This window comes from Eschrichtius robustus, chromosome 12 (genome assembly GCF_028021215.1).
Source record: "Eschrichtius robustus isolate mEscRob2 chromosome 12, mEscRob2.pri, whole genome shotgun sequence".
Taxonomy (NCBI): domain Eukaryota; kingdom Metazoa; phylum Chordata; class Mammalia; order Artiodactyla; family Eschrichtiidae; genus Eschrichtius; species Eschrichtius robustus.
The window spans coordinates 1,714,879-1,735,920 of NC_090835.1; the positions used below are offsets into that span (position 1 = coordinate 1,714,879).

The following is a 21,042-nucleotide window of genomic DNA, read 5'->3' on the forward strand; positions in this document are numbered from 1 at the left end:
CCACTGTGGGCCCAGGGAGGAGGCTGGTCCGCGACCAGTGAACGTGTCCGTGTCTTGGGCACCTCGCCGCGCACCACGGGCCAGGCCAGTCCACCCTCGCCCCGGGCTTAGGAGGGGGAACCAGGCCCCGCTGGCCACTGGGGAATCCAGGACCAGGTAGGAACAGGGGGGCCCGCGCCCCAGAGCTGGGGATGCGCGGAGCTCGGGCAGCGGGCGCGCAGGCCTATCCCGGGCCCCGTTGGGGTGATGGACGAGGCCCTGGCTCGGCCCAGCGCAAGTCTGGTCCAGGCCGGGAGGAGGCTCCCGTCCCCCGCCCCTAGGTGGCACCACCGCTAGAGCCCTCGGCTTCACCGTGGGTGCGGCCTTGCGCATGCGCGGCTCCCCTAGCCGCGTCTCCCCGGCGGGCCCTCTGCGCCTGCGCACCCGGCGCAGCCCGTGTAGTGTCGGCGGGTTTCCGGGAGTCGCGCGGGCGCCGCGCAGCTTGCTCCCCGGCCTGCGCGCGGCCCGCCGGCCCAGCAGAGGGCGCCCGCCGGCACGACCCTCGGTTTCTGCCCCCGGTTCTTCCCTTCCCTGCTCCGAAGTGAGGGATTTACCCGAACTAAGCGGGCGGGGAGGCTGGAGAAGAAGTTGCCTAACGGCCGGCCGAGGCGGCCACCGCCCGAGGGGAGCCCGCCCTGCAGCCCGGGGCCCCGGCCGAGCGCAGCCCCGCCTGCGGCCTCGAGAGCGGGACCCGAGGACCCGGCGCGGCCAGAAGCTCTTCGGAGGAGCCAGCATTAAGGCCGAGGGAGCGGCCGCGAGGTACCGTCACCTGTTCCCTCCCGAGGGCTAACCGAGCGCCGCCCGTCGGTCTCCCAGGCTCCCCGAGACCACAGTGCCGGTGGGACCGGGGGTCGTGCAGCCCCGCTCTGGAGAGAGCGTCTTCCGTACCCTCCCCGACCCCCGCCTCAAGCCCTCACACTGGCCTCCACCATTTCCTCTCTTCAGTCTCCCCCTCCCACCCGACACTCCGCGACGGCAGTTAACACATCTGAACGCGCCCATCCTCAACCTGTCAGTTGCACCGGGAAGCCTCTCCCGCGCCCGTCCCCACCGCCCAGCCACGCAGCTCTGCAGTCACCACCTCAACGACCCGCTCCGAAACCCCACAGCCTCCTCTTGGTCGACCCGAGACACGCACTGCCGAGTCCACGCGGTCCTGCGCTCCCTTGCCGCACCCGCCGCAGCGTCGCGCTCCAGGCGGCCGCGGCACCCTGGGGCCCTAATGCTCAGTCCTGGGTCTCCACCACCCCACACCTTTCCCCGGCAGCGGACCCGCAGCCTCCAGCTCGCCGTTTCCGCAGCCGTCTCCACGCCGAATATCCAGCTCCCACGGACGGTCCCACCGGGCGGCTCAGGCACACACCCCCTCACCGGGTCTGAAACAGAACTCATCACCGTCTTCCTCGAAACTGGCCTCGTGCAGACTGCCCCACATTAGGTGAATGGCACAGCCATCTCGCCACCCTCCCCACCAAGATGTAAGCCACCAACTGGGTGTCACACGCTGATCTGAACGTCTAGCTGATAACACAAGGGTGAGCGTATCAGACGAGACCTCTGCCTTACCAGGGCTGGTCCAGTGATCGCACACGTTCCGACCGCGCTGGACGATGTGGAGGACGGGTACAGGGTAGCACAAGAGGGCACAACAGGATGGGTCCCAGAGGTCGTGGAAGGCTTCCCGGGGGCCGTACTTAAGCTGTTCCCTGAAGGACGAGCAGGACTTCACTAGGTGAGGATAAGGCGTCCACCCCAGGCGGAGAGGAGAGTGGAGTGGAGGGAGTTGATCACTCGGCAGCCGATTCCCCCACGTAAGTCTCTCCACTCCATCCGTGTCCCTACATCACCACCCTGGCCCACGCCTTCAACTTCTGCCCGGGTTACAACAGGCTCGCAGGCCTTCTCCCACATCTACTTATAGTCTTCAGTTCGTTCTCAGCCAAAACCAAAGCTAAGCATGTCTCTCATACACGGGTCGGTCTTCCCTTGACTTTAGGGTCAAGCCAAAAGCCTGGGCAGACCTATAAAGCCCTGTCTTGTCTGGGCTCTTCCAGCTCTGCAGCCCTGTGTCATACACTTTATACCCCACTCTCTGGATTCCCTTCAGGTCCTCAAGCCCCAGGGCCTTGGCACATGCCGCTTTCTCAGGGAAACTTTCCCCAACTCCCATCCCCATCCAGTGCTCTCCTGTATTTACCATCAGAGGACCCTGTCCCTCTTCCTTACAGGGTTATGTCAGTTTGTGACCATGAGTCTGTGTTGATCACGTGACTGTTCTCCACAAGAGCCATCTCTGCTCTGCTCATTGTTTCCTTAGTGCCCAGAAGAGCCCATGACACAAGCACTCTGACACCCCACCACTCTGTTCTGGGACCTTACCTAGGCCACTTTACCTTTGTGGCGTCAAGTGTTCTAATATGTAAAATGTAACCAATACTCGCCATGCAGACTTGCTCTCAGGAGCGAATCCATTATTTAATGGATAAAAAGCACTTGATAAAAGTACTATCCCCAAAGTTAAGAAATAAGTTATGAGAGACTTTCAACAGAACAGAACAGATGTTCACAGTTCCAGCTTTATTTTCATTCGGTCACACATGCTTTAAAAAACATACACGCCTGTAAAATACCCAAACATCAGGAATTAGAAGGGCATAAAACAAGGGGCTTACAGGTGGAAAGAATATCCTAGGCTTCAGAACAAATAAAACCAACTCAAAAATTTCTTTGTTCAAAACACAAAAATATTTTGTTTTTAATGACATTTAAGTTTGTTTTTGTTTTTTTTTAAAGGAACATTTTAGGGACAAAAACCAAGCTTGTATTGCTTGAGGCAGAGCCTGGCTTCCTTCTTCATTGAAGGCCTTCTGCAAAATACAGAAGCCAGCATTTGCCGGCCTTGATGTTCACCACTCCCACCCTGCCCTCTGGAAGTGCAGGGCTACAGGGCATCCAGGATGTGGTCGATCTTGGTGACCAGCTCCTGTCGCTTTCCCGAGATGAGCTTCTCGTTCTCGACGTACGTGTCTTTCTTGAGCTTGCCAGCCACCAGCCGCTCGGCCTCCACTGCCGACTTCAGTACCAGCTCCTTGACCTGTGCGTCCAGTTTCTGCATTTCGCTCACCTGGCCGAGGCAAGAGCAGGGCAGGGCTCGAGTGTCCTCCGCGGCCCTGCCCCACAGACCCACCACCTCCCGGGGCAGAGGGGCTGCTGTGGAGGGAGAGGCCAGCTTCACCCCCTGAAAGGCCTGTTCCTGAAAGCTCTGGCCCCTGTGAGCCAGGCCCTTCACCACCCCCGGCCCCAGATGTGGAGAGACTGTAAGGACCGAGTGTGGAAATATCGACACCCCCCAGCACAGTGCCGGACGCACGCAGGCACTCGGTGAACGTTTGTTCTCTTCCCTCCCACGGCCAAACTTGGCCAGGGACTTGATCAGGCAGAGGGCCAACGGCAGCGGGTGGGCGACTCCTGTTATCACCAACTGGGTGTCAGGCTGAGGCCTTTTATAGCCAAATTCATTCAACACTCAACAAATACTTGTGAGCCATGAAGCCAGGCATGACTACGCTCTGGAAAACAGCAGTAACGACACGGGAAGCTGACGCACAATAAATACTTAAGCACACGAATACATGGTTTCACAAAGGAGCGGGTGTGCGGAAGAAAACAGCACAGGGTGCGGAGAGGGAGCAGGAGCGGGTGGGGGCGCGTGGAGAGGGTGGTCAGGGGCTCAGAGGGGCACCCCGGGGGCTTTCAGCCTCATTTACAGGCGCCAAGAACTCATGCAGCACGTCCTAGGCAGGATTCCCAGCGCTTCACATGCACTAACTCATTTCACGTGACCGCTGTGAGCTCAGTAAGGATTAACAGCTCCCCCATTTTAGAGATGAGGAAACTGAGGCACACAAGTTAGGCAACCTGCTCAGGTTCAGAAAGTCTGAATCAGCCTGGATTCAAACCCACAATTCTAAGTCTGGGTGCTTCTCCCTGCAGCCCGAGCAACCTGGAGCCTTGTCCAGTGTGGCCTCCAGGAGAGGAAGCAGCTGCTCTCAACGCCAGTGCTGTGGAGGCCAGCAGCACTTCCTCCAAATCCAGCTCACAACCGAGAGCCCAGACCTCGTTCCACCCCAAGGGTCGGCACCACGCGACGCGGCCACCACTGGGCGCGCTCACCCCACAGGCCAGCGGCGAGCAAGGCCACGTTGGGCGAGGCAGGAACGAGCCGGGTGACTCGGCGACGGCAGGCACTTACTCTGTCGCACAAGTCGGAGCCCTCCGTCTTCAGCCTGGACTGCAGCAGCGCCACCTCGCTGGCCAAGGCCTTGTGCTCCGTTTCCAGGCTCTTCCTGCCACTGTTGAGGGTGGACACGTCCCGGGACTGTTTGTACCTATTGACTGTCTCGTCAAAGTGACGGTAGAGACCTAGTCTCTTGTTGACCAGGGTCAAGACCTGCTCTGTGATGCAGGCCACCTTCATCCTGGCTTCTGCAGCCGGATCCTGGGGGAGAGACACCGTGTGTGATGACATCCAGCCCTGAGCCCACTCCGACCTTCTCCTCCCAAGGAGCACCCACCACTAGCACACAAACGAGAAAAGCCGCCATCTTGGAAAGTCAGAGAATCACACTTTCACCGACACTGACCCTGGAACGGTTCAGCCATGGGCAGGACGGGAAGATGAAGCAGACGTTCACGTCCAAGTCCAGCAGGACAGACAGACTCGTATAAAAGGGATACTAATGCCAGGGTGCACCGTGAGGGGTATGAGGTACTGAGGGAGGAGAAATCCCATCTCAGGCCGGGGAGGGCTTCCAGGACGTGTTTCCAGGGCCTAAAGGGTGAAGCCCAAGCTCCTTAGCCAGCCACGGCCCTTTAGACGCGGCCCCATGTACTCCCCAGAATCCCTCACCAGTGGGCCACTGCAGAAGCCCTAACCGGGCATGCTCAAAGGCTGACTCTGGCCTGCAGAAGGTCGGTTTGGCCCACAATTAGTTTTTTTTTCCTCAACAAATTATCAAAGCTTTAAAATAGAGATGTATACACAGGAAATCGGTTGAATAAACTATGACCTATCCATATAAGAGAGTCCTCTGCAGCTATAAAAAAAATAAGTAACGAGGAAGAAAGCTCTCTATGAACTGATATGAGTGATTTTCAGGATACATTAGTTAAGTGAAAAAAACAAAGTGAAAAGTAGATATGCTGTTGCTACCTTTTGTGTACAAAAGAAGAAAATAAGAAATATCTGCCTGTTTTCGCAAAATCAGAAAGGCTACCTCGGGGACTGATGAAATTGTTCCCTACAAGGCAGGGTGGGACAGGGTGGAGGAAACCGCACCATTTTCAAGTTCTCAATTTAGAACTTTGTTAATGTTTTACAGTATCACAACCAACATTAAATATTTCCAATGATGGAGGAAGAAACCAGAATAAAATTCAAGCATAAATGAACCTAACTACCTTTCAAATGAGTAACATGGGAAAGAAGAACAGAGCAACTACCTTGGGATCACAGTACTTTGACACTATAGTCTCAATCTAAAGACAAAAAGAGGGCTTCCCTAGTGGCACAGTGGTTGAGAATCCGCCTGCCAATGCAGGGGACATGGGTTCGATCCCCGATACCGGAAGATCCCACATGCCATGGAGCAGCTAAGCCCGTGCACCACAACTACTGAGCCCATACTCTAGAGCCCGCGAGCCACAACTACTGAAGCCCAGGAGCCTAGAGCCCGTGCTCCACAACAAGAGAAGCTACCGCAACGAGAAGCCCATGCGCTGCAACGAAGAGTAGCCCCTGCTCGCCGCAACTAGAGAAAGCCCGGGCGCAGCAACGAAGACCCAATGCAGCCAAAAATAAAAAAAATAAATAAAATAAATTTATTAAAAAAAATAAAGACAAAAAGAACTGCCAAGAAACCTGGCGCTCTACTGGTAGGTTTGGTGTTTGTCGTGGTATGAGTGCAGCAACTGTGGAACTGTTTTGTTTTGTTTATAGACTTCAGCAAATAAACACACTGATGTTGGGATCCAGGCAAAGAACCCTGCGGTGTTAGACTGGAATAACTCATATTTCAAATACCACATGTATTTATCTCCCGGCTCTGTCTGCTGAAAGGGCTGAGGAGCAGAGATGCTCCAAAAGCAGTCATCACAACCAGCTCCCAGATCATGGTCTCCAGGTACCATTCTGCACTGAAAGGAACCGGAGCTCCTTGGAGAAAGTACAAGATATGCCAGAAACGTATTGCTGCACCCTACAATAAGGAAGTGCTCAAAAATACGATGTAGACAGAAAGACAGTCAAACCTCTGGGACACTTGAGCATCAAAAGGAACAGCACAGTGGACAGTAATCCAATAAAATAACACATGAATCCAAACGAATAATGAACCAACCAACCAACAAGAAAAGCTTTTCCTTACAGTAGGAAACCACCTAGTAAGGTAAAACGCACTATAGTTTTTCAGCCACCACAACTATCAGATTCAGATAAGAATTAGTAATAAATACTGTAACTAATGGGTGAATATATATGATATGTATATAGACTCAAACAGATTATATATTAATTGCAAAGAGAAAAATAGTAACTTTACAGTGAATAAACCAAGAAAGGCACCAACTCAACCAAGGAGAGTCAATATCACCAACCCCGGACCAAATGACATCAGGTACCTCCCGACTTGATGCACTGCAGACACAGCACCACTTTATAATGTTCTTGCCAAAAATGCATCATCTGAATTTTCAAGGAGAAACATAAGAAACCTAAACTACATACAAAGGCTGAGGAATGTCCCAGAGTAAAGCAGACTAAGGAAATATGACAACTAAATGCAACGCATCATCCTCAACTGAATTCTGAAGTATGAAAGATAACGGCTACAGAAGTTACCCTTGGGGCGATCAGGAAAATTTGAGCCTGGACCGGGTGCTGGTTGTTACTAGAGCAACGTCACGTTCCCGACTTCGATCGTCATGCTCTGGCTGTGAGAGACGGGGCCCTCGGGGTCAGGCTGTGCACACGCCTAAGTATTCAAGGGAGGTGGGCAACTTACTCTCAAACGGCTCAGGAAGAGTACACACGACAGAGAGGCCAAATGTCAACCACTCCGTCCAGGTGAAGAGTGCACAAGAGTTCGTTTTACTATTCTTGCAAAATGTCTAAATGCAGAATCATTTTAAAACTTGGCATTTTTTAAATTAATAAAACAAAAGCAATTTTTATAGCGTAGAAAATGGGGATATGTCACAATAAAACCTAGACTCAGCCCTTCTGCGTGACAAGGCTAGCAGCTGCCCCGGTGGCACCCCTACCCCGGGGCAGCCTCGCTGGTCTACGGAACCAGCCAGACCAACGTCCTTGCTCGTTCGTACCAACTGCCACCCACAGGCCCCAGCGAAAGCCTGCCATGCTGTCCCACAAGCTGCTCCCTCCAGCCAAAGGCCCCACCCCACCTCTTCTGCCAGTCACTTCCCCAGGAGCCTTTCTGGGCACACGCTCTGCCCACCGCCTCTCCCCACAGAACTGGCCGCCAGCAGCAACCTGTCTCCTTCAACAGCGCACGTCTGTGACCACAGCAACAAAAGGAGGGGTCTCTAGGGTAACGGTCAGCTGAGGCCACAGGCAGGGCAGAGGTGTATGTCGCGCAGCCGGGCGCTGGGAAAGCGAGTCAAGCGCACTCTGCAGGCGGCCGAGTTGGGTACCTTTGTGATGGAGAAGTCCAGCCTGACGTAGACAATGACGGTGAAGAACAGGATGTAGAAGGCAGCCACCACCAGCAGGGGCTCCTGCAGCATGAGCACCTTGTTGAAGGTGTAGTGCACCTGGGGGGAGCCAGGAACACACGCTGACACACAGGTCCGCCCGGACTCGGACACCTGGGGGTGAAGGGGCCTCACCAGGCCTACAACTGTCCGGGCTGCCCCCGCCATCTGCCCCACCCCCGCCCCCAGAGGTGGCTGTGCCGAAACCACGCCAGGCAAGGAGGAGAGGATGGCAGGTCCCCGACCCTGCAGCCGCTCTGCAGGGAGGAGGCCTGGGAGGCAGGGCTGTGGAGCACATACCACCATGTCCTGAATGTGTTGTTCCACCAGGTTTTCCTTGTGGGCCACGATCACGGGGCGGCCAAACGTGTCCAGGTAGGTGTAGTGCAGCTCGTCAGGGGCTCGGCTGATCTCATAGGGGCTGTCCACTTGGATGTTCCTAGATGCCGATGGGGGGAAACTGAGCCTCAGACAAACCGCACTGACCAGCTAGGTTCACAGTGAGGATCCAAGGCCCAAGGGGTCTTCCCAGGTCATGAGTTCTACTCCACTCTGCTCCCCTCCCATCACAGGGAACACCCGACCCCCTGAGACCGCGGACCCACTGTCAGAAAGCCCTGAGTATGAGAATGTTTTGTCGCCCATGCCAAGGGCAGGTGGCCCTGTGAGTGTCCACTGGTTTCTGCCAACTGGACTCCTAGAGACGCCGTGGCTCTGTCCTTTCCCAAGCCTGGTTCTTCAACTTAGGCCAGCATTTGATGAGATCCCTTACCCTTCCAGATTCCTTCCTTTCTGCTTAAACTGGCCAAAGACAGCTCCCTCTGTTTATAACCATGGAACCTGATATACCATCTGAGACCACCCTCCCCCCACCACCTTCTGAACCTGGTGTGACACGCCCAGGACAAGACAAAGCCGTCTCCACTATCCCTCCCCTTCCTAGGAGCACAGCCCAAGGCCACCCAGCTGCCTCAACTCTGCATTCTCTCCTTTTGCCAGTCACCTCATCAGACTCAGGCCATCACTCTGGCCTGCTGTGAATCCTGCCCCTGTCACAGAAAGGGCTGTGTTGGGATAGCTCATAAGTGAATCCTGTGCCCTCATTGAGTCAAATGTCTCAGTTTAAACTCCGCCGGAAGCCCCTCCTCTGCGCCCTAGAACCCAACGTCCCCCTGAGGTGCCAAGAGGGCACCACCAGGAAGGGAGACAGGAAGGGAGGTCAGACTCACTTGGCCCCTTCTGGCAGGATGATTTTCACAGTCAGAGAGTCTATCACTTGTTCATCAAACACGTGGTCCACAAGCCTCATCTTCAATGCATACTGGTCTCCTGGAGGGTCAAGCAGACACAGCTGTGACTGGTTTTGTGCGTGTCTTTCTCGTAAGTAAAGTACTAGAATCTAGGCCCTGAACGTCACAGAAGGAGACACCAGCCACCACCGACTGTGTGCCTTCAGTGAAAGAACACGTCAGCTGAGTCCTGCTGAAAGGATCGACCTGAGTCTGATCAGGCTCCAGAGACAGCTGTCAATGGGCTAGAAATACGAAGACAGAGGCATGTGCTGCCCTGCGCTCTGACCCGCAATCAGCAAAATCCAGACCATGGGCTACACTACAAACAGGGTCAAGTTCTTCAACAGATAAACCATGAGGAAAACAGATGGAGGAGGAAACTATGGATTACTAGAGGCTGACAAGACAAATCAACTTTTTTGAAAAACGCAGAACTAGAGTATCTGGAGACATACAAGTGGGTGATAGAACGATGAAGAAATTCAAGAGAGTGGCTCCCAAAAGTCAGGACGGTGATCGCTGTTGTGGGGAAAGAGGAGGTACACGAGGGCCTTCTGAGTGGCTGGCAAATTTCAATTTCTTGACCTGAGTGATGGTTACAAGGTGTTCCCCTTATAATTTACTGAGCTTTGCATTTGTTTTGTGTGATTTACTATATTTTATTTTGCATTAAAAAGGTTTTAAAAAGAAAAACTTGGAAATATGACAAAATGTTTATAATCAGTAGTTCTGGGTGCTTGTGTAAAAGTGTTTATTATTCTCTGAATTTTTTATTTTTTAAATATTTCAAATTTAAAGAATTTAAGCAGTTCCTTCTTATGCTAGAACTCGGGGTAAGAAGAAGCTTTTTACTGTCCTATGTGAATTGATTACCGTATGCAGGTATCACTTTTACAACAGTAATTTATACCCACCCATGAAAAGTTGTTGCTGATATCCCAGCCTTCCTAAGAATGATAAAAGAATACCCTCTCCCCATCTAAAAGGACTGGCAATTATCACACACACACACACACACACACAACACAACACAAAACAAACCCACAGGAAATTAAAGAAAAAGACAGTCTTTCTCTTTTCAACTCTCTAACAATTGAAAACTGACCCAAATTATAGAGGTACTCATAGCTTGGGAGGTTGTAGCCGACGATGTAATGGGTCTTCCACCCGCCAAAAAGAGGAAAGCGAGGCCGGATTTCCATCTCTACGGAGTCATCCAAAATAAGAAGGTGGCTGGTGGAAACATTGCCAATCTCATCCCGATAATAAACATCCTGTGCAGCAGCAGGAAGGATGGTCTGCAAGACAGTGAGTATACCTTCTGAAGACTCCAGAAACTGACGCAGAGGAAGTGATCCTAAGTCCAGAAAAGACTTCCTGCACCAAGCTCTTCATCACACTACTACTTAATAGTCTCCGAACTGTGAACAACCTGAGGAAAGTCTAACTTCCCCCCAAAGGCTTCAAAATATCCAGATACCTCATCTGCTTCTCAGTCAAGGTTGGTAAATAGCCAAATTTTTCTAAACAGTAAATAACAGACTCAAAAATACCTTTGCAAATGCTAAAGACTTAATACAAAGGTAGAAATAATCTGTAAGTTATTTTGCAGGAAAGCAAACTAAAGATGGAGGAAATCACATGAAGTCACTAGGTGGTTTATGGTTTACTTATGAAAGGGGTTTCTCCACCTAATATTTTTAACTTATTTTTTTAAATCTTTACTTATTTTTAATTATTTATTTCCAAATCTGTAAGCATATTTTGATAATCGAGGGGAAAATGTAATGCCTTTGTTCGCACAGTGAGCACTTATGTAATACTTAAGTACATGAAAATGCTTCTAGGATTTCACTGATAAGACAGGAAAAGATACAAAACTGTATATGCAATATGATCAAATGTTTTTTAAAAACAGTATTATAAAAGAAAAAGGAAATACATAAAAGAGTGTCAGCAAAACTAGTGCCTGGGTTTGTTTTTCCTTTTTCCATTATTCAAATTTTCTTTAAAAAACATGACTTACTTATATAAATGGGGGCTTTTTTTTTTTTTTGGCCTTGATGCTAGTTCCCCAACCAGAGATTGAACCTGGGCCACAGCAGTGAAAATGCCAAGTCCTAACCACTGGACCACGAGGGAATTCCTGGGGGCAATTTTTTTTTTAACATTCTGTTGGTTCTAACACCGTCACTCAACTACCTGAACACCAGTCAATCCCAACGACTGTCCATAATTAGCTACTTTCAAAAAGCAAAAGAAAGGACAGATGTGATAGTCATGGTTTCCCTTATGTCCAAGTCCAACAGTCCATACCTTAAAAGAACGGATGGAGGAGACTCCACTATCTGGCTGTCTCTGGTAATCATAGCGCGAAAAAGGCCCCTTCAGCACAGCCCCGGTGTGCTTCAAGTCCACGTTTTCCTCCACAGCAATGTTACCCCAGTGGGAGACCTCGATGACTCGGGTCATGCTGGTGATGGTCAGGAAAGGGCTGTTGTTCTCAGAATGTACTTTAAAAGTGTCCTGGAGAGGAAGGAAACAAGCAGCTCAAAGTTTGGTGACAGAGGAATCAACACTAGCTTAAAGCAAATTGATTGGCAACAACCTATGCATCAGTACCAGGACGGTTAAACTGTGACACGTCTAATGTATGCAACAGAATGGTTAAATTGTGCTGTCTCTAATGTAATGACATGGAAATATTCACGATATATTATTAATTGGAAAGATAGAATACACAAAGCTGTTTTAGGTTCCAACATAAACATCATTTGTTTACAAACAAAATTGCTATACTTATTATTTTATAGTGACTATGTGAGAAAAAGAAAACAGAACCTGAACTGAGACACATGAGAATGTCAACACAGATAGGAAACAGAATTACAGATTATTTCTACTTTCTCCTTGTAGTTTTTATTTTCCAAATTTCTGCAAATGAGCTTTTTAAATTGATTTTTTTAACCAATTTTTACAGTTTTAAAATAAAATAAAATCTTAAGCTGTAAATAAAGAAAAACTGTAACTAGGAAATAAATATAAGATCTAATGAAGACATAACCTCTCACCAGTGAGCTAACAAATAACTCATAACTGAGGGAGACACGTAGCATTACTGGATTTTTCTAACCTGAAGAAAATTCATCTGGAAAAGTTCACAGAAGAGACTTTTTAAGATAACATTTATGGAGTTAACATGTATGTATGCATCAGGCACTCTTTATGAGCTCTGAATAAGCACATAATTTCATTTAATCCTCAAAACATCACAATGAAGTAATTACTACTTATCCCCAATTTTACAAATAAAAAACCCAGAGGCCCAGCAGTTAGTATTAAGAAATCTTTCTGGTCACAGATACAAAGAACAGATTGGTGGTTGCCAGAGGCATGGGTGGGAGAAACGGGTGAACTGTTTTGTTTCTTTTTAATTTAAATAAACTGAATAACAGATTTTTTAAAAAGTAAAATTACAGAAAGACCAGAAAAACATCAAATTAAAAAGCTTTTGTACAGCTAAGGAAACTACCAACAAAATGAAAAGGTTGCCTACTGAATGGAAGAAGATATTTGCAAATGATACAGCCAACAGGGGATTAACATCCAAACTGTACAAAGAACTCCTACAACCTGACATCAAAAACAAAGGACCCAATTTACAAATGGGCAGAGGATCTGAATAGACATTTTTCCAAGGAAGATATTCAGAGAGCCAACAGGCAAATGAGAAGATGCTCAACATCACTAATCATCAGGCAAATGCAAATCAAAACCACAATGAGCTACTATCACTTCACACCTGTCAGAATGGCTATTATCAAAAGATAATAAATAACAAGTGTTAGTGAGGATGTAGAGAAAAAGGAAACCTCATGCACTGTTGGTGGGAATGTAAACTGGGGCAGCCACAACAGAAAACAGTATGGAGATTCCTTAAAAAATTAAAAATACAACTACCATATGACCCAGCAATTCTACTCCTGGGTGTTTATCCAAACAAAATGAAAAAAACTCATTAGAAAAGTTATATGCACCTCAAAGTTCATAGCAGTGTCATTTACAACAGCCAAGATACAGAAGCAACCTAAGTGCCCATCAACAGATGAATGGATAAAGAAGATGTGAGATACATACACACATACACACACACACACACACACACACACACAGAGTGGAACACTACTCAGTCATAAAAAGAATGGAATCTTGCCATTTGTGACAACACGGATGGATCTAGAGGGTACTATGCTAAATGAAATAAATCAGAAAAAGACAAATACTGTATAATTTCACTTATATGTGGAATCTAGAAAACAAATGAACAAAACAGAAACAGAGTTATAGATATAGAGAACAAACAGGTGGTTGCCAGAGGGGAGGGGGGTCAGGGAAGGAGAGAAATAGGTGAGGCACATTAAGAGGTACAACCTTCCAGTTGCAAAATAAATGAGACAAGTATGAAATGTACAGTGTGGGGAAGTCAATAACTATGTAATATCTTTGTATGGTGACATATCATAACTGCACTTATTGTGGTGATCATTTTGAAATGTACAGAAATACTGAATCAATATATTGTATAACAGGAATTAACATAGGGTTGTAGGTCAATTACACTTCAAAAACCAAAAACCAAACAAACAAACTCATAGAGAAAGAGATCAGATTTGTGGCCCCCAGAGGCGGGGGCGGGGCGGAGGGAGAATTGGAAGAAGGTGGTCAAACGGTCCAAACTTCCAGCTGTAACATAAATAAGTACTAGGGATGTGACGTACAACGAGATAAATATAATTAGCACTGCTGTACATTACATATGAAAGCTAAGAGAGTAAATCCTAAGAGTTCTTATCACAAGGAAAAAATTTTTTTCTATTTCCTTAACTTTTTTTTTTTTTTTAATTTCACAGCCCCTCGTCCCAAATAATTTATATATGAAGCACCAAAACTGGAGCCAAGGTCTGAACAGGTATCTATTTCTTTAATTTTGTATCTGTATGACATGATGAATGTGCACTAAGCTCCTTGTGATAATCATTTCATGATATAAGTCAAATCATTATGCTGTACACCTTGAACTTATTCAGTGCTGTATGTCAATTTAATCTCATTAAAAGTGGAAGAAAAAAAAAAGTTAAAGGACAAAAGGACCAGAAAAACACCATTCTTTCCCAAAAGTCCAAGAAGTGGACAAGATAAGGTTATTTTATTTTGTTATTTTATTATAATTGTATTTAATAGCATTTAATGCCAATACCGGCACGGGTATGGGGAAACTGGCAGTTTCATAGTGCTGGTGCCATAATAAACTGGGTAAATTTTCTGAAAAAGCATTTGGCAGTACAGCAAGAGATTTTTAAATGTTCATATGCTTTGATTTGAAAACTTGTACTTCAGAAAATCTATCCTGAAAGTACAGAGCAAAGAAAAGAGAGAGAAAGGACGGCTGAAGCATTGTAGCAATAGCCTGACAACCACTGAATCTCAGCGACAGATGGCTGTCTGTTTACGATACCCTATACTTCTGTATGTTTGAAACGTCCCATAATAACTATGTCTTTTTTAAACCCTCATCGCTCCCTCTGCCTTTAAGGCCCACGCCCTAGGCTCAGCAACACCACCAGCAGCTAACCCCAGCCACCAGGGCCAGCACAGCTCACGTTTTCTCATCCCCGCGCCTTTGTCCCCCCATCGCCTCTGCCCAGAATGCCTTGTTTCCTGCTCCCCCAACTCCGCCTCCTTTACAAAGTCCTCCTCAAGCCCCAGCCTCTATCTGGACTCCCAGAATGAGGACAGTGAGCCCCATGGAGTCACTTCTCGGCAGGTTAAAACTCTGGGGATGATCTGACATAGTGCTTTGGATTCCCACCCAAGCCCCTCAACGTGCAGTCACCCCCGCAGGAGATATGCTCTGCAGCAGACAGGGGTGGCCTGGACTCCACAAGGGCCCACCTGACTATAGGCAGGGACATCGCGGAAAGGTCCGTAATCCAGGAGGTCCTCGGAGCGCGTCGGGTTCCCCAACTTGGTGTAGCTCTCCACGTTTCGGGAGGCGAGTTTCACACGCATGGTTTGTGTCTTGGTCGGGTAGGGAGAGTAGAAATAATGGTTCCCCTCAAACACCACAAACTGTTTCTCCGACTGGGTGATCTGGGTTGGATATGGCTGAAGCACATGGGTATAAACGGCTTCCACAATGACTGAAATCTTGGCCCCGGGATCAAGGGCGACTGGGAGCTTGACGGTGAAGAATCTCCCGCTGGAGCAAGAATGAGGAGAAACAATTAAGAGAGATCAAGAAACTGAAAAGAGAAGAGCAGCTTAAAGTCACAGCAAAAGTTTGTACCAAGATAAAAGCAGTTACTTCTAAGAGATTACCTTCAACCTGTTAATTTAAGCCTTTTTTTTTTTTAATTTATTTATTTTATGTTTGGTTCCGTTGGGTCTTCGTTGCTGCGCGCGGGCTTTCTCTAGTTGCGGCGAGCGGGGGCTACTCTTCGTTGTGGTGCGCGGGCTTCTCGTTGCGGTGGCTTCTCTTGTTGCGGAGCACGGGCTCTAGGCGCGTGGGCTTCAGTAGTTGTGGCTCACAGGCTCAGTAGTTGTGGCGCGCACAGGCTTAGTTGCTCCGCAGCATGTGGTGTCTTCCCGGACCAGGGCTTGAACCCGTGTCCCCTGCATTGGCAGGCGGATTCTTAACCACTGCGCCACCAGGGAAGTCCCTTCCTGCTTTTTAACGTGTGTTTGAAAACTATCCTTAGTAAAGTGTTTTAAAATAAATAACAAGTGCCAGGCCCCCTGCTAGGTACTGAGGTTAAAGCAGAGAAGAAGGCAAGTTCAAACCCAGGCTTCATGTTCAAAGAGCTCAGTCTACCTCCCGTGAAAAAGCATCACTTTTGGGCTTCCCTGGTGGCACAGTGGTTAAGAATCCGCCTGCTAATAAAAGAGACACGGGTTCGAGCCCTGGTCCGGGAAGATCCCACATGCCGTGGAGAGCAACTAAGCCCGTGCGCCACAACTACTGAGCCTGCACTCTAGAGCCCGCAAGCCACAACTACTGAAGCCCGTGCACCCTAGAGCCTGTGCTCCACAGCAAAGAGAAGCCACCACAATGACAAGCCCGCGCACCACAACGAAGAGCAGCCCCTGCTCACTGCAACTAGAGAAAGCCCGCACGGCAACAAAGACCCAACACAGCCAAAAATTTTTAAAAATTAAAAAAAATAATAAAATAAAATAAAAAGCATCACTTTCAGTGCCCTGAAGGCTGGCAAGGAGGTGTGGTAAGGCTGTCTACCCCTTGTAAACAGGACGGTAGCCAAGCAGCGATGGGAGGGTGTCTGCTGAGGCAAACAGCCTGCAGGTCCCACCCACCAGTTTCCCATCTATTGACTGGGGATCCCTACCCCCATAGATTAGAGACCTGATCTGGCATGGAAGTAACTACTTTCCTGTTGTGAAACACACTGCCACTCTCAGGGGAGTCCAATTTCAGCACTAGGAGTCAGAAAAGACATCAAAATGGGTCCAGAATGCAGGGAGCCTGTCGCCTGCTACCACACACTCTATTAACTGAGACAGCCTCTAACACGCTGGGCCCATTCTAAGCGACTCTCCTAGTTATGATTCCAGCCCTGATATGATAACCTACAACCAGACAAGGCAAGACAGACATCGATATTCTGACTGTTACCTTACCTTTTACCCTTAATTTTGGTTTCACGTACTTCCAGATTGTTCTCTTCCTCATCCTCTCCCTTCACCTGTAAAAGTACAAAGGAAGTTATTCTTGTCTTTTAGTCTCTAAATTTTGAGTTAACAATTAACTAACTGCTGCAGAAGTCCACATTAAAACATTCAAACCACCAGAACTTTGCAAAGATTGAATTCTGGTTTCAGTAACAATTTTTCAAGTGAAATACAAGAACACTGTCAAAAGACCTACTTTTGCACTGAATAAGCTGTATAATATGCTCTAGAAAATCATAATATTTTCCTGAATGATCAAATACACAGATACAAATTAAAATTACGCTTCCAAATACAGTTTACACTTACAAATAGAAAGGCCAGAAAGGTTTCTTTCTGGACGTTTTCTTTTTCATTTACATTCCAATATGCCTATGCATAGAATAAGTCTCAGTATTATTTATTATTTATTATTTTTAACTTTTAATTTTTAATTTTGGCTGCGTTGGGTCTTCGTTGCTGCGCAAGGGCTTTCTCTAGTTGTGGCGAGCAGGGGCTACTCTTCGTTGCGGTGCGCGGGCTTCTCATTGCGGTGCGCGGGCTTCTCATTGCAGTGGCTTCTCTTGCTGCGGCATGCAGGCCCTAGAGTGTGCGGTGCGGGCTTCAGTAGTTGCGGCACATGGGCTCAGTAGTTGTGGCTCAAGGGCTGTAGAGCGCAGGCTCAGTAGTTGTGGCACACGAGCTTAGTTGCTCCGCAACATGTGGGATATTCCTGGACCAGGGCTCGAACCCGTGTCCCCTGCACTGGCAGGTGGATTCTTAACCACTGCACCCCCAGGGAAGTCCCTATTTATTGTTGTAGAAGAAAAGTCTCATGCATAACCAAAACTGATTTTATTTGCGCAAAAGAAGTTAACAGTGGCAAAAACAATGGCCACTGTGTGGCACACTCTTTTATTCTTATCCTTCATTGCAACCGGCTGTGCAACCAGGAAAAGGATGCCAGTTCCGGCAGGCTGCAGGGTCTTTCTGAGAAAGAGTAGGCATCTTGAATGAGATTGTGGAACAGATTCTAAGGAAAAAACTTACACACACAGCACTGATCTCTTTGCCAACCGAACCTCCACCAAAAGAAAAAAAATTTAAGACCACCTTTTAAGACTGGAGCAGTGATTCCCAATAGGGTATACAAAGCTATAATGAGAAAGCTATTTGTAATATTTCAAAAAGCCTAAAAGTTATCATACAATCATCCTCATCAAAGCTGTACAGCCTAATAAAAACAACAAATTTCACTACTTTTGCTAGAATCCTATCACAGTGGGAACATTCTAGTATACTTGTGCTTATCAGGAACTCTCATTGTTCAGTTATATGTTGATTTGTCTTAAGAAATATTTATTATCACTTCTAAATATTTACTAGAGTCACTGTGTAATCTAATAAAAGGTTAGAGAAACAAAATATTTCAAATATAGGATCCAAATGAAAGCAAAAAAAGTAAGATGAGTCTTTGGTAGTAAAAAGACAAGGAACCACTGGCTCCTAGTCAATAATCATCACGGCCTCCTCTACCAGTTCCTAAACTTCTACATGTAGTGTTGAAGATAATTCACTGAAACAATTTCTAGCAACCTCACCAAAGCCTCCCAGGCAGTTGTTGGAAAATACACATCTTCTTGGTTAGGTTTATCATACAGTTACGTTTCCCATTGGGACAGGGGTACAAGGGAGCACATACACCCGTTTAACTCATCTCACTCTTGGACTACAAATCAAAAAATGGTTCTGAATAAACCTGGTGATGGGACTACAGGTCTTATACCCCCAACAGAACCCTACCTCACACCATCTAGGCCAGAAGAGGCAATGTCGTACAGTGAAGAACGCACACACACAAAGCGTGAAACAAACTAACCTGACTCTTTATTCTAAGACATCATGTAGGAGGTTAAACAACTTAACCTCCCAAACTACAGTCCTCACCAGCAGTAACAGTACACCTCGAAGGACTCTTAGGAGAGTTAAATGAGAATGTACTTAAAATCCCTACCACAATACCTGACACAAGATAAATTCTCAATAAGACACCAGTACTGTAACCCAGCTTGTAAGCGCTCTCCGGCATGATGGCCAGATAGCTTCTGCTGTCATCTTGTTATACTGTGGCAACCTCACTAAATGAGAACTAGCTTTTATAAAAGAATGGGATTTAACATTCAGAACATTCAAATGAAGTTTTAATCCATCCTTCCACAAACCTTTAAGTAAAACTGCGTGTTTCATTATGGACAAAGCATGAGAAGGGAACAGGAGTCATTTCAGAAGCATGATCTCTATAAAGGCAACTCTATAGCTCCAAGTTCAGCAGTCAGGTATGCTAAGAAGAAATACGACACTGGAATGACTATTCTCCAAACCAATAACTGGGTAATCACTTAATGGATGTTGTTTAAGGAAAACAGCAATAGAACGCAGACCTCTGTATACGTATATTCCCTCTATTCCCAAAGCCAACACTGTTTCCTTGAGAGGCGTAAAAATGACCACTGAAATGCCTGGAAGAACAGAAGCAAACTTGGGAGGCATTTTTTGCTTTACTGTAAGAATGAGAACCGGTCGGCGGGAGGGAGAGAAGTGGACTTTCCCTTTCTGTACTGTATTACTTGCACGAGTTTTTAAACTAACTTTAAGGAAAAGGAAATTTTTTGAAGCGTCGGTTCGCAACCGTAAGAAATGCGTTATATTAACAGCAGTTCCAAACGATTCCAAACTTGGAAGCAGGGGACCTGTTCCATTTGCGATCGCACTGGACGGAGCCCAGCTCCCCGGCGAATCCGCGCTCCGGCCGCACCACCTTGCGGCGCCCCCGCAGGCCCCGGGCCCAGCCGCCCGCGCGGCCGGCCGGGGCTGACGTGTCCGGGGCGGGGACGGGCGCCGGTCCTCCCGGCCGGCCCGTGTCCCTGGGCCCCGCTCACCTGCACGCCGAGGTACGCCAGCCGGGCCTCCAGCTCGGGCTCCAGAGCCAGAAGGAAGGAGGCGACGCGGGGCGAGGAGCTGCCGCCCGCGTACGCCAGGACCACCTCGGCCGTCACCTTGGCCAAGTGGCTGCTCAGGTCCACGGTGCGCTTCACGTCCTCGTTGACCAGCGGCGGCGCCTCCGCGGAGGCGCGGCCCGGCGTCGGGGCCCAGGCCCCGATCAGCAGCAGCAGCGGCACCAGGCAGGCTGCGGGCGCCTCCATGGCCGTGAATGAGCTGGGCCGCAGTTCGCCCGCCCGCGCGCGCACCCCGCGTCCGCCACGGCGCAGCCGCCCATTGGGCCCGCCGGCGCCCCAAGATGGCGGCGCCCAGGGGCGAGGACCCCGTTTCCGTGGCAACGGGCGGCCCGCCAAGCGCCTGCTTGCGCGCCCTGGCCGGTCTCAGGTCCCAGGAAGGCTCCCTGGCCGCCCCACCGCTCTCCCACAGAGGTAACACTGGCAGAGATAAAGGAGGAGGAGCACAGGCTGCGTCTGTCCACAAGAAGTGCTGATGATGAGTGAACGGTATGTTACTTTTTAGCTTAGAAAACACTGCCCCCAAATTCTCCGTTACACATGAAGCCATTTTCATTCTCTTTATTAACTCATCCTTTCACTCCCACAAGAAACATTTATTGAGCCTTAAGTTGCATACCCATCCGAAAGAGAGGCAGTAAAACATCCTTTTAACAGAGAACATACTTTTGATGTGGAAGAATGAGAGAGAAGATGTCTTGTAGACGGTGAGCAGTCCGGGCCACAGAACTCCACAATCCTTTTGAGGAACTTGCATTAGTTCCGTTTGGGGGAACAGTCAAAGTGCACCAAACACCACAGGTGCACGAGGGGGAACGAGACCCAATCTAGGCCAGACTCGCTCTCCCCGAAGCTGGAATCTGAAGGCAGCAACTACACCTGAAAACTGCAGAACTGATTCATGTGCGCTGGGAGGCCTGCAGAGCTGGCCAGGGTCCCGCTCCGATCCCCAGCTTCTCCGTGTCTGCTTCTTCAATGCCTCCCACTCTGGGAGCACAGGCTCTTCTCAAAAATAGAGGAGGAAGGAACTCATTCCACGAGGCCGTCATTACCCTGATTTCAAAACCAAAGACATTAAAAAAAAAAACAGAAAAACAAACAAAAAAATAACCAAAGCCATCACAAGTGAAAAGAAACTACAGACCAATATGGGGGTTTTTGTTTGTTTTTTTTGATAAATTGATTTATTTATTTTTGGCTGC

The 21,042-nt window shown here is 48.4% G+C and overlaps 2 protein-coding genes across 3 annotated transcripts; one reads left to right on the top strand and one right to left on the bottom strand.

Moving 5' to 3' along the window:
* The first annotated feature begins 370 nt into the window (after positions 1-370).
* Positions 371-9,139, top strand: LOC137773321 (uncharacterized). Its single transcript, XM_068557899.1, has 3 exons — positions 371-798; positions 985-1,850; positions 4,033-9,139. The coding sequence occupies exons 1-2, from the start codon at positions 371-373 to the stop codon at positions 1,475-1,477; spliced, it is 921 nt and encodes a 306-aa protein (XP_068414000.1). The 3' UTR covers positions 1,478-1,850; positions 4,033-9,139.
* On the bottom strand, positions 2,602-20,082 carry RPN1 (ribophorin I). Of its 2 annotated transcripts, XM_068559342.1 has the most exons (10): positions 19,766-20,080; positions 16,797-16,861; positions 15,054-15,360; positions 11,418-11,627; positions 10,207-10,399; positions 9,039-9,138; positions 8,110-8,248; positions 7,750-7,869; positions 4,292-4,537; positions 2,602-3,163 (listed from the first exon to the last, which is right to left on the bottom strand). In XM_068559342.1, the coding sequence occupies exons 1-10, from the start codon at positions 20,027-20,029 to the stop codon at positions 2,981-2,983; spliced, it is 1,827 nt and encodes a 608-aa protein (XP_068415443.1). In that variant the 5' UTR covers positions 20,030-20,080; the 3' UTR covers positions 2,602-2,980. The 2 variants fall into 2 exon arrangements, with proteins under 2 accessions (XP_068415443.1, XP_068415444.1); XM_068559343.1 differs by lacking the exon at positions 4,292-4,537 and having other exon boundaries at positions 19,766-20,082.
* Between the last annotated feature and the right edge of the window lie 960 nt (positions 20,083-21,042).

Excerpts from the sequence above, each read along its gene's own strand:
- LOC137773321 (XM_068557899.1), top strand. The coding sequence starts at position 371 with ATGCGCGGCTCCCCTAGCCGCGTCTCCCCGGCGGGCCCTCTGCGCCTG. Across the intron at positions 799-984 it reads GCCGAGGGAGCGGCCGCGAG|TCTCCCCCTCCCACCCGACA; the intron begins GTACCGTCACCT and ends TCCTCTCTTCAG.
- RPN1 (XM_068559342.1), bottom strand. The coding sequence starts at position 20,029 with ATGGAGGCGCCCGCAGCCTGCCTGGTGCCGCTGCTGCTGCTGATCGGG. Across the intron at positions 11,628-15,053 it reads ATGTCCCTGCCTATAGTCAG|GACACTTTTAAAGTACATTC; the intron begins GTGGGCCCTTGT and ends CTTCCTCTCCAG. Across the intron at positions 9,139-10,206 it reads TGAGTACCTCTATAATTTGG|GAGACCAGTATGCATTGAAG; the intron begins GTCAGTTTTCAA and ends TTGACCCTCCAG.